General features: G+C 51.8%; 1 protein-coding gene across 6 annotated transcripts in view; it reads right to left on the bottom strand.

Moving 5' to 3' along the window:
- MVB12B (multivesicular body subunit 12B) overlaps nt 1-2,987 on the bottom strand; it is a 68,820-nt gene extending 65,833 nt beyond the window's left edge. For 2 of the 6 annotated variants that reach the window (XM_037399118.1, XM_037399119.1), the window contains exon 1: nt 2,701-2,980. In XM_037399118.1, the coding sequence (XP_037255015.1) occupies nt 2,701-2,763 (63 nt within the window). In that variant the 5' untranslated portion in view covers nt 2,764-2,980. Of the gene's footprint in view, nt 1-2,699 lie in introns of all 6 variants that reach the window. The other 4 variants (XM_037399114.1, XM_037399116.1, XM_037399115.1 and 1 more) reach the window with 4 other exon arrangements.
- Between the last annotated feature and the right edge of the window lie 13,531 nt (nt 2,988-16,518).

The raw sequence follows: 16,518 nt of genomic DNA, 5'->3' as shown, positions 1-16,518 counted from the left end.
GCACTCTGTCCTGTCCTGCCACCCCTGGCTGCAGAGGCTGCCAGCCTTCAGGGCATGCCACCAGGAACGGGCAGGGGAGATGAGCAGAGGAAATGCAGGCAGCAGTCAGAAAGCCACACACGTACAGCCCAGCTGGGGTCTCAGTTTGATCCGTTATCACACAACACTCAGTGGTGCTCCGCTCTGGGTCCTCCTGCTGCAAAGTACCTACTCTCAACACACACCCCAGGTCTGCTTCCTAGGAGATGTCTAACACAGGGGCTGTGTTGCCCTGGCAGTGCGAAGCCCACCTGCCAACTGGCAGTGTGGCTCCAGGCAGCTACCTCAGCACCATGAACCTCACACCCTGTGGAGACGGCAAAGCTGAGGGCAAACCATCACTCCGGAGGGTGCCATCTTGCAGCCCACACATCTCCCCTTCTCCCAGCATCCTCGGGATTGTCTATGTCCTTTTCACTCGCTCCCACCCATTTTCCTGCTAGCTCATGCCTGCTTTTATTAGTTTACCCTAGGCATACTTTTCTGCTGGCTTCACTGTCGGCTTCAAGTGTGCCACTGAGGTGACTGCTATATATGCATCCCAGCCAAAGCCCAGCAGTGTGTGTGGTCAAAGGAATACATTTTCAGAAATTAATGTATTCTTGTGAGTTCATAGAGCATTTTTCCCTCTCAGTGCTCCTTTCCCACAAGTTAGGCAAGTTCAAGGGCTGGTGGGTACATGATCACATCAGACCCAATGATGTATTTGCTACAGAAGCATCACGCTGCCAGCAAAGCGGGTCAAGTTCTGAAGTTAAATAGCAAAGGACTTGTAGTTGAAGGAAGAAACAATAAGACCATTCTCTCTCCAAGCCCTGCACTTTGATATTGACTTGCTCTTCCCACAGACAGTAAAGTATGAGCTAAGGCAAAACAGGACAAAAATTATCAACTATCTCGCTGAGTTCCTACACCCTGCAGGAAATAATCCTATCAAATCAAAGCAGGCACGTTACTAAAAACCTCGCTCACATGCTCGAGTTACTGCTCTATCATTTTGAAAAAGCAGCAGGTACTGCTAGCACAACGCAGGTTGCTTAGAAGTTACACTGACACGCTCCTCTGCACACACGGTCCTCCCACCGCATCCGGGAACAGGACACAGCCCCGGCCAATTTTCTATTTCTGTTGATGGAATGGGACATAGTTTCAATCAGAAAAACAGGAGACTGTGGCAGGACACAGGGTCAGGGCCCCGGAGGCCTCCATCACAAGCAGACAGAATTTCAGTTTCGCATTTCACCCCAAAGAAAGGTATGTCTGGAATCACCCCTTGCACCCAGGCTCTCATCTTCAAGACAGCTGCCCCATATCAGTTGTAAAATCTCTACATTTTTTGACTAAACTGGATGGAAACAGGAACTGAAATCACAGAACGTGCAAAACTGAGATCTTGTACTGCTTCACAGCACTTCTTACTATGGACACACATTTTTTTAGCACGTCCTATTTCAAACCAAAATAGGTTTCCATACATAGATGACCTTGCACCTGGGTAGCAAAATTTAAATGACATTCAGGTGTTATTTCTATCTTGGCACATGCATGAATGAGTCCCAGGGGTCTACAGGAACCCTTCAGCCTGGGATTCACTTTGTCAGAGCAGCATGGACTACAGGACTGAAGTGTTGTCTGTTTTATTTCACACCTCCTGAAGCTCAGCCTAAGCCTTTGTCCCAGCATGATGAGAAAATCTAGTGGGTAAGGCTAGCTCAGTTAACATTACAGGGATGACACTGCCAACCTGCCACATGATGCGCGGGCTCTGCTAAGGTATGTGTTAGCATGGTCTAACTCAGGTAAAATAGAACACATGATGGAGAAACCCAAGTTTTAGCCTGACCAGCTGAGCATCTGCTAAAGGCCAGCCTGTCTTGCTTCAGCTGAAGGGCTCTGCTTGTGGTACCACCACCACGCTGTGAGAACCCCAGCTCAGAAAAAGCACGGAAAATACTTCAGCTTGGTGGGTCTCGGAGAACCTCTCCAGAAACCGCAGCAGAAGGTCACAAGCCTTGGTAACGCAAGGCACGAGTACATAAGGCACAGGCTGCTCAGAACCACCGCTCAGGCCCGTGCTGCAAAGAGAGTGCCTGCGTTACCGCCTCCAGATACCCAGAAACCTGGCAACAGCCGAGAAACACGGGCACCAGCTGAACCCATGCTGTGAAACCCTGCAGCAAGAGACCATGTGAAACACCGGGGTTTTGTTACCCTCTCTAACCAGTCACTAGTAAAACGTGCAGTAATCTCCCGAGCAGGTCAAGGTCACCAGGGCTTCGCCAGACCGAAGCCGTCCCCACGGCGGGCACCCACCCAGCGGAGCCCAGCGGTCCCCCTCGGCGCGCAGCACTGCGAAGGCGCGGCCTCCCCGCGACGCACGGCCCCGCAGGCCCCCGCCCGGCCCTCCACCGCGCGCAGCCGGGCGCCCCGGGAGGGCTTTGCCCTGGCCCGCACGCCGGGGCCCTGCGGCCGCCCCGAGCCGGGTGCGGGGCCCGGCCCGCCCGCCTCCCCCGTCTCCCCCCTCGGCCGTGTGAGGCCGCCGCCGGGGGCCCACTCTCGCACCGCCCCGCCGCAGCCCCGAGCGCCCGCCGGGCCCGGCCCCCCGCCCGGGAGCGCCGCGGCTGCGCCAAGGGTTCCGCGGCGGGTTCGGGGACACTTAACTGTTGCCCGTGCGGCGGGCGGCGGGTCGCGACTCCCCCGTCGCAGGCAGAAGCAGCTCCTCATCGCCCGGCGAGGCCGGCGCGGCCCGGCGGGAGGAGCGGCGGTAGCGGGGGAGCGGCCTGCGGGCCCGGGCGGAGCGGGGCGGGGAGCGGCGTGCAGGCCGCGGCCCGGCCCCGCGCGGAGCCTTACCCGGCGGAGCGCGCCGTGCCGGGCCCGGGGAGCGGCGGGGCCGGGGCCGCAGCAGCACAGCGCAGCTCGGGCTCCCCGCGCCGCCGCCGCCGCCGCTGCGCAGGCCCCCGCCCACCCGCGGCCGGTCCGCGGTGCGCAGGGCCCAGAGCCCGCCCCGCCCCGGCGGCACCGCGACCCCGGCGGCACCCACCGCGAAGCGTCCTGCCCCACCGCGTGCTCGGGGCCACTGCCCCGGCCTCAGAAAATTAAACTTCACAGAAAAAAAACCCAGACCCGGCGATTCCCCTGCTGACCTCTGCCTGGGTAGAAACTTCGCCCCAGCTCCTGCTGGGTGGGGGTCTGCCCCGGCCTCCAGCTGTCTGCCTGAGCCTTTGGCAGGTGGGCAGCGCACACGGGGAAAACCAGCTAAACAATTGTAATTTGGTCAGTGTAACCTGAAACAACCTACACCCGGGAAATGGCAGCTGCTGTGGACTGACGGAGGACAAGTCGTGTCAAACCGAGCTAGTTTTCTTCTCAAGTCCCAGGGGTTAGGGAATAAGCAGTGTTGGGAGCTCCCTTGGCTTCAGTAAGGTCCTCGATGCTCCCTCACCGCCATCTGGAAAACAAACTAAGCAAACACAGCCCAGGGAGGGCAGGGCTAGCATGCTGGCTGGGTGACCAACAGCCGTTAGGGGTCCACTTGCAGCATGCAACATATCCTGACCTGAAGGTCTGCTGAGTCTGGTTCTGCTCAACATTATCACGTGCCAGTGATGAAATTGAGAGTGCGCTTAACTGAATTAGCAGGTGATGCAAATCACAGCATAACCTGGAACAGTAGCATGGCCTGTAGCCATAATCACATGAACTAATCCTGCAGCTGTCCTGCATTTAGTTTTGAGCACCTTACCTCAGGGAAGGTCATCACTGATAATCTGGAAAGCAGCAAGATTGGTGCAGGGGTTGCCTTTGATGTGAGACTGAAAGAGCTGGAGCTGCTAATTTAAAGAAAAAGAAATCCCGGTGTGAAGAATGAAATAAAGGAGGGAGGAAAGCATTAATTTGTAGATGAATCAAAGAGGAGAGCAGTAACCTGTTTTCCCTGTCCTTTGTGATAAACTCAGAAGTGATGGGTGTGAAGTGCAGCAAGAGATTTGGCAAAGGTACAGTGAAAAACTTCACAATAGCAAAGGCACGAAACATAGCCTGGTGAGTTTTTATCACTGGTCAAGTTGAAAGCCCTCCTAAAAGCGCTTATCAGACATTACTCGGCTGTTCCCTTGGGGCACAGACCAGGTAAGTTTGTCTCCTGCATCCTTTCTAGAGCTGGTTTCCTTTATTTTCCATGACATGCCTGATCAGAACCATGGTTTCCTTTGTGCTGGAAACTTGGCCTCTGTGATTTAAAAAAAGGAAAAAGATCTCGCTCCAGATTTGCTCCCACTTGTCCCCTTTTGACCTGACAAAATCAGGTACCACCTGAAAGGGTGATGCGCTTAAATGGAGGTCCATCACTGTTGTTATAGGGTGATTCCTTGTCTGATATTCTGCCTTTAACTACACTACTAATTCCCTGTTTTATTCCCCTCTCCCACTTTCTTCTTGTTCAGGTTTAGTCATCTATTGAGTAGCTCTGTCCAGCCTGTTCTTTTCCTGCCTGGCTAGCTGCTGCTTCCATCCTATTTGAACTCTCTAGGTATATCCCCGTAGCCAGGCTGAACTGAGCAGGAACAGTTGAGCAAACAGCCCTTCTCTTTTCTTCCACGGGTGTCTCCGGGCTGCATTTGCATCTATCTGGCTCTCATTGAGGTAGGTAGATGCTCAGCTGACCGAGAGTTTCCCATGAGCCCAGCAGTGGCTGGTCAGTAGTTGCTGAGGTGCCTGTGGAGTTGGTTACAGCTAAGGCCCAGGGGAGTTCTTGGGTTTGATCCTCAGGGTTGTTCTAGGCCCTTGCTCTTCATCCTGGTGTGGTCAGACTTCTTATCAAGAGAAACACTATGAGCTTTTATTAGTTAGTGTTTGAGAGGCTTGCCTAGAGAATAATGTTTGCACTAGTGTTTTTGTATGCCTGTCCATAAAGCAAAGTGTTCTGCAGTAGCAGAACCCTGGGTACAACCCTGGGAGGGGACCGAACTTTCCTCCTCTTCTGGCTGGTGCTTCTCCCCAGTAAAGCATTTTTGACTGGTGCTTGCTGAACCACGGTAATAACTGGGTATTCTTAGCTACAGCTGTATTCCCCTACTGTTCGACCAAGACTTTCTGGCTTCTACCGCATACAGCCCTGATGGCTGGTAGTGGCTTCTGGATCCAAAGATTTTAAAAAAAAAAATTAATATATATATATATAGTGATAAGGAATACAATGCATTTTTTTGATTTGGAGAGTAATTTAGAGAGAAGGAAAGATGATGCCTGGTGGAAATGAGAAATATATGTCCCATACATAATATATGCCCCTAATGCCCTATTACAAATACAACAAGATTTCCTGAACTGGAGAAGTTGTTACACATTACAGTGTGCTAATGCTCCCCCATGGAGATGCTGATACTGAGAGAGTCTTTAGTGTAATAATATTAAAAATCCTAGAGTTTCAATAAGATCCTCCCTGCTACCACGGCGATAGGAAATGAATTGATTCCAAAGGAAGACTCTAATTGCTGCTTAGTATCCACAAAATATTCTAAGATTCACTGCAAACATATATCCCAACATGTCTGTGGCATGATCTGCAATAACGTTTTTTCCAAAGAGACAGTCACTTTCCAGCACAGTTTAGCTGCTGCTTCAGTTTTACCCTCAAGAAGCTGCCCGAAGCAAGCACCGTGCTGCCCAAGGGAGCGAACGTCTCTGCTGCAGCCAGGCAGGCCTGCACAGCTCAGGGCAAGTGCTCAGCGCTTCTGCTTATGGAGACCTTTAAACCTTGGCAGAGTTTGGAGGCTGGGGAAAGGCACCATTGTGCTCTTTCACAGAGCATAAGCACAGGCTCTGAATCAGCAAATACTTGTACACTTGGTATTAGGTACATGAATAACTATACTGGAGTTGGTTAATCTACCAGTGTAAAGTTACTCAAAAGCATAAGTATTTGCAAGTATAATGTTTTCCTCTGAATATTTTACATAAATCTTTTTCAAAATGCATTTGTTTACTTCTGTTTATTCAGAGCATGTCTTTTCTCACGAGTTCTGTGGTCACGTACATGCTGTCCAGTTTGTACCAGTGTCTTGTTTTCAGGAGGCTGAATAGGAGGAATTTAAGTCAGTCTTGGCTACGGTACTGGAGCTATGGCTGGACAAACACAGCTCGCTCATCCTCGAGTGGATGGATGCCAGAATTTGCATCCTTCCAAATAAATGTGTGTGCTAGCTGGGATTGTTAGCGGTGTGGGTCGTGCTCCTTTTGTGTTACTCGACTCTGTTCAGCCACAGCAGCACAGCTTAGCTGGAAGGGTGGCAACTACTGGTGGCACTCCTTGGGGCTTGATGCTGGGGACAGCACTGCTTCACACCTCACAGTGGATTGCTGGCAGCATTTGCAGCAGTGGTGAAGATGCCCAGGGACCTGTTCCTGCAGCCACTCCGGAGGAAGGCGAGCACTGCAGCTGGCAAGCTCATCCCCTCCTGTGCTGGCCACAGCAAGGTCCTACTCATTGCGCCTGCACCTTGTCATCTCCATGGGGAGAGATGGCATGGAAGGGGCTGTGGCTGTTCATGCAGGAGGGCAGAGCCTGTGTTGTGGTGTCTTCAGTCCCAAAGCACATTGAGTGAGCAGCTGAATCTGCTCCTAGGTGAGAGGCTGAGCTAAGAGATTTAAGTTGAGCCCCACCACCCTCTTTACATTTCAAGCATAACGTAAGAGTAAAATCTGTCCATTCCCAGACAACACTTTGGAAGAGCAGCATAGCACAGGTTTCTATGCTTCCCATAGAGAACAGAAAAAAATACAGAGTCCTCATTTATTATAAGCAAAATCTGTGCTGAACTGCTGTCTGCGATGCACCACTCTGAGCTTGCTCAGTAAGGCACAGCATAGGTGTTGGGTGCTGTGCTGGTGCCAGGATGGGGATGTGCAGTACTGCGGGCTAGCACAGGGGCACTGGCCCAGCTCTGCTTCATGTGCTGCTCCCAAGGGGGAGCAGGAACTCCTGGCAAGTGCTGGTCGGGCTTCACCATCAAAAAAGGATCCCAGTTTGCATGGGGAAACACTATGACAACCTGTAAAGGATCCTGCATCTTCATCCTGACTGTAAGCTCAAGCAAGCCCTTGTTTGTTTAAAATCCTTTATGCTGCAGGAATTCATCTCTCTGTAGCCACATTTAGCACGGCAGTGAAATATTGCTGCATGCACCATTTTTTCCATGCTTGCCTTTAGAGAAAAATCAGCCTAGAGTTTAATTTTGTACTGGAGCTGCTGCAGGTCAAGGCTCAGCTGCTGCCTGGTTTTAAGGTTTCTTGGAGGTAGGTTTCACCTGCTCTAACTTAGTGCACCAAAATGTCTCTTTTCAGCTACAATTTCCCTTCTATATTTCTATTTTAAGTTTTGATTATTCTAAAAGAAATTCAAAGGTCCTCATATCTCCTTAAATTCAGGCACCTCTAAGTGGGAAAGGCATGGCTTTCTATCTATCCCCATTAGACACCTATCCCCAATTGCTAGGGTGTTTTGAAGGACAGCAGCTGACAGGGAGAATGAGGGAAGTGTGCAGCTGCAGACCAAGCCCACCCTGAAAAGGCTCTGGGTGGTTTTGTCTCTAACATCACCCAGGCAAGGTTTGCCAGAAACCCCTAGAGTTAGTGAACCTCCATCCTTCTATTCCTCAGTGATACCCAGAGCCTGGGGCATGCCACTGCCCTAGCAGCAGATAGATAACAGTAGAGCTAAACCACTAGGTTTAAAATAGTGGCAAGTTCTTAACCAAAGCAAATAAACCACTCCAGAGGTTTTTAAAGACTTGCAAACTGTGCAGTAGGCACCTGCTTTCTACTGGGATGCATGGGGGGTGCTTTTTCATAAGGAGATCTTTGAATCACTTCAGGTAGCAACATGATCCTGAGAAGAGATGCAGGGATATTTCAGGAGCTCACTGTAGTCAGAAACCCCCAGACCACCCACTAGGTTTCACAGCATTTTTGCGTTTCATTTTGGTTTGAATAAGATCTAATCTTTTGTTCTTGTTCAACGAGGCTGTGTAATATTTCCTGTAGGGAAAATAGCTCACTATTTTACTGCTGCAGTCCTCATTTTTGGCTGTCTGATGCACCTTGGTGCACGTTACCACTGGCAGGCCAGGCTGCAGCCCAAGCAGAGCTCCTCACCAGCTGGACCAGTCATGCCATGGCCAGGCAGATACTTGATAGTCCAGTAGCCCTCACCTCCGAGCTGCATTTTTGGCTCCTTGCAACAGCAGCACTGACTCTTCTGTCCCTTTCAGTTTGGTCTGGCCACAACACTGAGGGAGCATGTGACTTCAGCCAAGGTTAAAAGACATAATTTCTTAATTTAAGCTGAAGAGTGAAAAGGCACACAGCATCACCACATCTTTTTGGCTTTGGGGCAATGCATGCAAATCTCAAGTGGCAGGCTGGAGGCCTGAGCCCATGGCTGGCGGCACAGCTCCGAGGTCTGTTGCCCACCCGCATTAAACCTCTCCCAGCTTCTGGCCTCACCCTCCCCTCCAATCCCAGCTGTGGCAGCCTGCAGCTTAATTAGCAAGCATGCTGCGTGACCTCAGGATGGGATAGAAAGTGTTTTTTAGAAGCACCAATTGCCTGTGTGAATACATGGCTTGCAGACACCTTCAGCCACTGCAGGATTGCAGCATGCACAGGGCTCTTTACAGCACAAAGCAGCAGCCGCTCTCGGCCCACTATTTATATATTATGGATCATAATATTTAAGTGGCCTGGCTATAACCCTGTAACTAGTTTTCCTTGACAGAATGAGTATTGCTCAGCACATACTAACAGCTGTCTGTAAAACACATTTATGAATTGTTCATAAATTTCCCAACCATGGCAAACCCCGTGTTGAGGCCCCCACACTGCTCCCAGAGCCCTCGCGGGCAGGTACTGCCTGTCCCCCTCCTGCCACCGAGGGCAATGCTGGCACTGGCAGCACCAGAGGTGAGGATCCCAGGCTGGTCCCTGGGGACCAGGAGTGGTGGGTGCTGGAGAGCCTGGGGAAGGGTGCTGAGCGTGCTCAGGCAGACCCCTGCCTGGGGAAGGCTGAGAGCCAGCCTGCTCCAGACAGGGATTGCCTGGCCAGTGTATCAGCATGGGGAATAAACAGCCCTGTTTGCTGAACAATGTGTCCTCGTCGGTGTTTATGTTCTGACTTTGGTCCTATCTCATGGACAAGGTCCCCTGGGTGCAGGACCACCACCTTGGACCTCGAAGGTGGGTGGACCTCCAGCAGAATGGAAATAACAGGCAGCTCGCTCCCATGCTCTGTTGCAGCTCCCATTGCAGCATAAGCAGAGTCCTGAGGAGATGCTGCAACTCATGCAGGAGCCTGCACACCAAAGGCAAACGCTGTATAGTGTTATCAGCTCCTCACTTCGCCCCAGGTCAGCAAAGCACTAAAAACAAGCGTTCAGTCTCAAGCACATGCTTAACCAGCTCCTGAATTACAGGAACGGCTGTAGGGTCAGTGACTCAATGGCAGTCCCAAAGGAGCCCGCATATCTGCCTGTTGCAGTCAGACAGCCCCAACAGGAGCCACTGCTGCTGCATCCCTGCTTTGGCAGGCTCCTGCAGGGAGGGCAAGTCCCATCCCCCAGGGGATGTGCACAGTTGTGGGGCACATGCAGCTGTGGGGCTGGGTACCCTTGGATGATGCCTGCACCCTCGCTGCAGGTGGGTGGGCTCAGAGCCTGGCAGACATTGGGTGGAGGTAAGCAGGAGACCAGGGCTGGCTGTGCTCAGCTGGGTCCTGGGCTGCAGCTCTGACTCCTCTTCCTAAGAAGCGGATCATCAGACACCCCAAAACACATTGGCTGTGGGTACAGGGGAGGCACTTACCCAGTTGCACAGTTTAGTGTCCTGCTGGTGCCTGCCAGCACTTTTCCAGGACCTTGCATGGGAACTGGCTCTTGCTGGCAGCAGACTTCCTCCTTTCTTGCCACACACATTTAGGAAAATATTGTTTGCAAGTATATTTGCTGCTTGGAGCATCACACTCACCAGACGTGAGTGAGCAGTGTCTGGAAAGTTACCAAAATAACCTTGGCAGAAAATTGCTCTGAACTGTTGTTTCAGGGATCCACTCAAACAGATGAAGTGATCTGGAAAAGGCACTATTCCTTGTTTTATTTCCCACTTACTTTCCTGTCCCATAGCTGTTACTAAAGAGCACTGATACTGTATAGGCAAGTCCTCATATTTGTATTATAGTCCCCATTTCAGGTATGATAGATGGAACACCACTGCACAACCCCACTGCTAGTGATAGTTGCGAAGTACATAGCGTCCAGTAACTGCTCCAGCCAGGGCTTGAATTCAGCCTTACACCCCTCCCCGCTGTGAAAAAGTTCAAGACATTCCTAATCTGAGGAGATCATCCAGGAATCCAGGAGGAAGGACTTTCACCAGCCCCCTTCTACGACAAGGGAACCAGAGCCCAAAGCATCCTGAGACCTGCCTGGGTCACGGGAAGCCACCAACAGAGGTGCACAGGGCAATGGCACCATTTAATGGCACAAGCCTGAAGCCTGGATTAGTGAGCCCCATTTCAAGGCCCTGCAGCCAGGACCAGCCCTGTTTGTTCTGCAGGAACACCCCAGGACTGAGGTACAACTGCTGTTCTGCCTAAATAGGGGGCAGAACAAACTCCATGTGGCTTAATTACCAAGGAGAGCCACACATCCAGATCCTCAGATTATGAATAATAGCCACAGTGAGATGGAAACCTTTGCTTGAATAATTTTGAACAATGAACACATTTGAGGAAATAATGTTTTCTTTGCAGACCTCCTCTGATGAAATGTTACTGCTTGCCTGGCTTCCTTGCTGGGGGTGGGCACTGTCCTGCAGCGCTGCCCCAGGTCTGTGCCATTCGTGCTGCTGGCAGGGCAGAGGGAGCTGCACAGAGCAGCACACTGCTTATGGCTTTGACAAAGCCTTCCCTGCAGATACATGCAGGCAAAATCCACGGAAAGTGGCTATTAGGGCTGCAGAGCTGTTGTCCCAGGAACACACTGACAGCAAACAGCACTCAGATGACCGGGTGTTTGCAGGAAGGAATGCCAGTGAGTAAGTTAATAGGTGACCATTTGGCAGGCGGCACTGGGAAGTCGGTAACAGTTCAGCTGACTTTGCAAGACTTTTCCTAGGTGCAGCCCCTCCTCCATTTAGCCATGCAGCACCCCCAAAACAGCTCTAGTCTTCAAACTCTTCAAAGCAGGGCCACAGCCAGCACCCTTCATTCCTCTTAAACTGAAACAATTCACACACTGGTTAAGCTGCAGCCAAAGAATTAATGCCCCTGTTCCAGCCCCAAGCCATTCCCCCTGCCCTGCTTCCTATCATTGCAGCATGTGCAGAAGTGCAGCAGCACTGGGTAACGCCGAGGGCCCCGTCCCAACCCCTCCTGCAAGAGCATGTCCGCTCCCTCCATTGAAATTCCCAGGCCAGCTGGCAGCATTAGACAGTGCTGCTTGGCTCCTTGGCTACTGCAGCTTGTGCATATTAGCACCCCAGTGAGTTTCTCATCCATCTGACAGGACTCAGTGTAGATAACGATGCCAAAGTCGGTCGTAACTGGACAATTACAGTATCACTGGGAGATCAGAAAAATTGCAATTGAAGTATCCTTAATGACGAGGCCACAGGAACAGCGAGAGCCTCCTCAGCCTCTCCTGGCTGTCCCCAAACACAAGGTCACCACCCCAAGGCATCACAGAAGCCTTGGGCAAAGTCAGGATCCAGCCAGATGAATTACACAGCAAAGGACCAGAAATTGGGGTATGAGCTCAGAAGTGGGGTCTCCATGGTAAAACCTAAACCCACCACAGCCAGTGGCTGAAGCAGAAGCCCTGACTCTGCTGAGCTGTTCCGAGTCCCACCATGGTGCGACCGCAGGCAGAGCCTCCTGTGCGGGCAGCTACAGCAGTGGCAGGGAAGAAGCTGCACACTCAGCACCTGCTTAATGTCCTCCCAGCTTTATTGATACTTAAAACATCATATCTGTAGGATCCCTTCAGGAAAACACATTTAACAATCCTTACAAGGAGGGAGATAAAGCCAAAGTGAAGCGCATCAGCCAGTTCCCTCAGAAAGGTTTCTGCATTGCTGGCAAGTACAAGAGGATGGGTATCATGTGATGGGAGAATCTACAGCTCACCCAGCATCACTAATGAGAAGCCATTTTTTGAATACATAATTTGACATCCCATTTTATTTTCTTTCTAGCTTTGAGTTTACTCCTACGTAAGTTTGAAGGGATTTGTTCCACAATTACAGACCTGCACTTTCCTCAAAGCGCATCCTCATCCTGCAGACGTTTCTGAAGCAGGACTGCTCCCCTAGTGCCAAAACCATCAATTTCTTGCTAACCAAAGGGAGGTTCAACAAAGCCAGAGCTTTGCTTTCAGGGTGTATAATGTGCTTCAACAACACGATAATGAGCTGACATTATAAAGAGAAGGGCTCTTCCAGCTCCTCTCTAGCAGAGAGGATGCTTGTGCCAAGCATAGCTTTCATATGGAAAGTGGTGCATTTTCTCAATGTAAATATTTTAAGAACAGTGTTTTATAACAGAGAAAAAAAATCTCACCTGAGTTTAACAGGAAGGCCTGTTCACAGAGTTTCTTCTTTTTCTGTCAAAGATCTTGTTGCAGGATGCTCTGCTCCCTCTGTCTCTTGGGTAATTGTGGGATTTATTACAGCAACTTGTCTCATATTTCATTTCTTGGCTGTTCTGTTTCTGCTGCCGGCACTACCTGCCCTCCGAGGAGGGGAGGAACTGGTGCATCAGTCGCAGCGCCGCACCAGCCTGGATGCCCACAACAGGCACCAACAAGCATCTTGCCAGGGCTCAGCGGGGCGGGGAACAGGTCTCTCTGGCCTGGGGGAATAGCAGAGAGCTCCCAGCTGCAGCAGCGCAGCAAGCTCTTGTGCAAGCTTGTGCACACATGTGTAAGCATGTGCACACGTGGAGGTGCTGGAGCTCTGCTGAGGTTGTGGGCAGGTATCCTCCCCGCCAGAAGCCCCTCACAGTACTGGAGCGAGGTGAGGGGGGGCTGGCCACAGCCAGGGCCAACACCCCCACCCGGACCACCCGGCAAGCCCATGGGATGGGACAGGCCCGAGGCCAGGCGGGGAAGCCAACCCACAGGTCAGGTGCAGCGGCTGCTGGCCGGGTCCGTGGGGATGAGGCAGGACCCAAGCCAAGCCGGCCGGCTGGTGAGGGTCTGCGGGGTCGGTGAGGGGCTGGGCCCCCTCAGGCAGCGTAGCTCAGGTGGGGGCTGAGGGCCTGGAGCTGAGCTTAGGTGGGCTCCTGGGCCCATGGAGGGGGGTGTGGGCATCCCAGATGGGGCTGGTCAGGGCCATTAGGGCAATTAGTGCCCTAGGTTCTGGGTGGAGCTTCCCAGGAAATGCTGCCATCTCCCACAGGTGTGATGACCTGTGCTTGTTCTCAGTGTGACACAGGCTGTTGGGTGTTGCTGTGACAGCTCACCAAAGGAAACCCAACTACAGCTATACTCAGGGCACCCTGCTTGCCCTCTCTAGTGACACAGTGACAGGAGGCTCTGACCCTGTGTCTGTAAAAAACACCTAAACTAATTGTAGACAAAACTTTGCAAAGTCCCTGAGTTGTCCTGGTGGGTGGGATTCCCACTGCGCTCTGGCAGTGCCAGCTCGGCTCTGGGCAGCAACTGGAAGAGAGAGCGGCTGCCTGAGCATGAGGTCCTGCGGGCATTTAACAGAGGATGCAGTCGTTCAGCATCTCCCAGCACTCAGGGGGCTGCCTGGGCAGCTCATGTACCTGGACAGCAGGAGAAAGGGCTGAGAAATGCCTTGTCCTATCCTGCCCCATGTATTGCTGTTTTTGTCTTAAAAGTGACAGTAAAACAGCATCCGTATTACAGTGACATTAGCAGAATAGCTGCCACAGAGTTGCCTCCTGCTTTATGCTTTTCAGGCAGAGGCCAGCAGCAAGAGATCAAAAACTGTTTTTATGTTGCTTCAGAGCTGTGTCGGCTCAATGAGCCAACAAACCCTGCAGTGCCGGTGTGCGTCCTGCTAGCGCTGCTTAGCTCTTGGAGCATTAAATTATTGACAGGATGCTACTTGTGAACCTGCAGCACTCCTGACCCAAATACTCATCGTCACTAAACCTGGAAGACAGAAGTCTCCAAAATGTCAAATTTTCTGAAATATTCATGTTGTAAATACAGATGGTATAAAATCTCCAGCGAGGTTACAGCCTGCGTATTTACTTATGTCAGCTGCACTACCGAGAGTGAATGAGTCACAGCCACTTTATTATAAATTCACACGCAATAGCAAGGAAGGCGACGCATGATGTTGAATGGGCTTTCGGTGACACAAGCTCCTTGCATACATTGCTGCTTCCAGGAAAAAGTGCTCCTCTCTGGTCTGACACAATATTAACTCTGCTTTCTCCATTGCCCTGCTGGAAGCAAATCAAAGCTGCAGCATTATCTCCACAACAGAAGGTGCAACAAGCAAATGGGCATTAATCCTGAATAATGGATCCAGCAATGTCAGGGACAAGCCTCTCCCGCTCATGGGGAATGCAAAATCCTGGAGAAGGCAGGCACTCCTGGCCCAGCCTGGCACGGTCCCCGAACAAGGCAATCCCTTGGAGCTGCACGATAGAACTCTCCTTTTGCAGGAGTTAAATTCACCGCTGTATGGGAGAAGAGTCTCTGTCCCAGGAGGATGGATGTGTGGAAAGCTGTCTGGGGAAGGCCAGCCGGGCCCCTGCCCTTTGCCTGCTTCCTGAACCAGCCTCTGGAACAGCACCTGCAGTCACCTCCCAGTCCTGAGCTCCACAAGCCAGGTCAGCAGTGCATGAAGCAGCAGTGCTTTCCCTGGGTTCACCCCCAAAATGTGTAGTGATGCATTTTCCACAGTGACCTGACTCCCACTGTTAGCCAGAAACCTCCCATTTAAGTGGAAGTACAATTCTCCCTAAATCCCACCATCAGCTGTCAAAACGGATGAGTAGGTTTCAAACTTTCTCGTTTTGAGCCTAGCCTGTAGCTTCCCTTCCTGCTGCCTGAGTATTTGGGCCGGAGAAACAGTGGATCAAACCTGGGTCTATTGCAGTGATATGGAGTTGGGCCAGTCCCAGTTGGCACAGGAGTTAGCATGGGAGTCACAGGACCAAACTCCCTCTTCCTACAGGCAGAAATGCCTTCAGCACCTGCCTCATGGTGTCTTTATTCTTTTTAAGGACTCCATAGCGTGACCATAGCAAGGATGGACCTCCACAGCCTGGTGCTGCTCTGTAGAGATGCTCATGCCTTCCCACCGCAGGGTTCCCTGGCCAGTGGTAGCATCACAATGCTGTCCGTGCTTGCTCAAGAAGTCAGGTTCATTCCCCCCAACACCATGGGGAGCTGAAAGAGTCACCATTTCCCAGGAGACATTTTGGATGGAAATGACGATGAGCAGCAAACTGGAGACCGCTCCTACCAAATGGTTTCACAGGTGTAATGAGGATGGGCTTGTGCAAGATGTGGGTACGTGTTAGCAGAGGATGCGTGTACCCACCAAGAGCGACCTCCTTGCACATAGGCTGTCCCATTCACCCACCATGCAGAAATGTGCACGGGTGCTCTGCACAACTGCAACCCCAGTCCAAGGGTGCATAAGGGAACACGGCAGCAGGGCAGTGGCCCCATACAAGGAGCAGTGTGAAACCTTCCCTCGCCTGCGAGCAGAGGGTACAAAACGAAGCGCTCCAGCTGCCTGTGCCTTGCTGCCCTTGTGCAGTTGTCTGCCAGTTGTGTGTGCCGATTGCTATGAATGCCACCATCTGGTGTGCCACGTGGACATCATAATCTTTTCTTAATTACATTAGCAGTGCAATCAGTTACTGCATTACAAGGCCGGCGATGAGCTTTTAAATCTTGGTGGAAATCATAAATAATTGCACTAAGTACCAGGCGCCAGATGTGAGTGCCAACTTCAGTTGCTCTAGATAAATAGTAACCTTACAACAGTGTTAGATAACGGTCCAGTCACTGCTTTTCATGGCTTAACAGTGGCTGCACTCCCATTTTTTTACAGGCAGGCTCTATCCCCAGTGGTAGATTAAAATAACCCACAAACCACAAACAGGATTTTTCAAAATGTTAAGAATAACAGCAACATGGAAGAAAAATATGTTCTGGTTTAACACAGCAGAGTGGGTGGGTTCCAGGCAGCCCCCCCTCGCCATGAGCCCCTCATGCCACTGCTGGGGCTGGGTGGGGATCACCTGAAACCCAGCAGAACGGGGGGACACCTGGATGTACAGACACGGCAATGGGGCCTCCTCACCCTGCAGCAGCTGTGGTGGGAACGGAACAGCCTCGCGGGACCGTCCTGGGGGTGACACAGGCTGGCCATGGGGTAGGGCTGCCTGGGCTCGCCCCTGTGCTGGCTGAGCTGGGGCTGTGCGCCAGAAAGCCT

This window comes from Falco rusticolus, chromosome 9 (genome assembly GCF_015220075.1).
Source record: "Falco rusticolus isolate bFalRus1 chromosome 9, bFalRus1.pri, whole genome shotgun sequence".
NCBI lineage: Eukaryota > Metazoa > Chordata > Aves > Falconiformes > Falconidae > Falco > Falco rusticolus.
The sequence above is the reverse complement of the archived record's forward strand: the minus strand, read 5'-3'. Positions and strand labels throughout refer to the sequence as shown.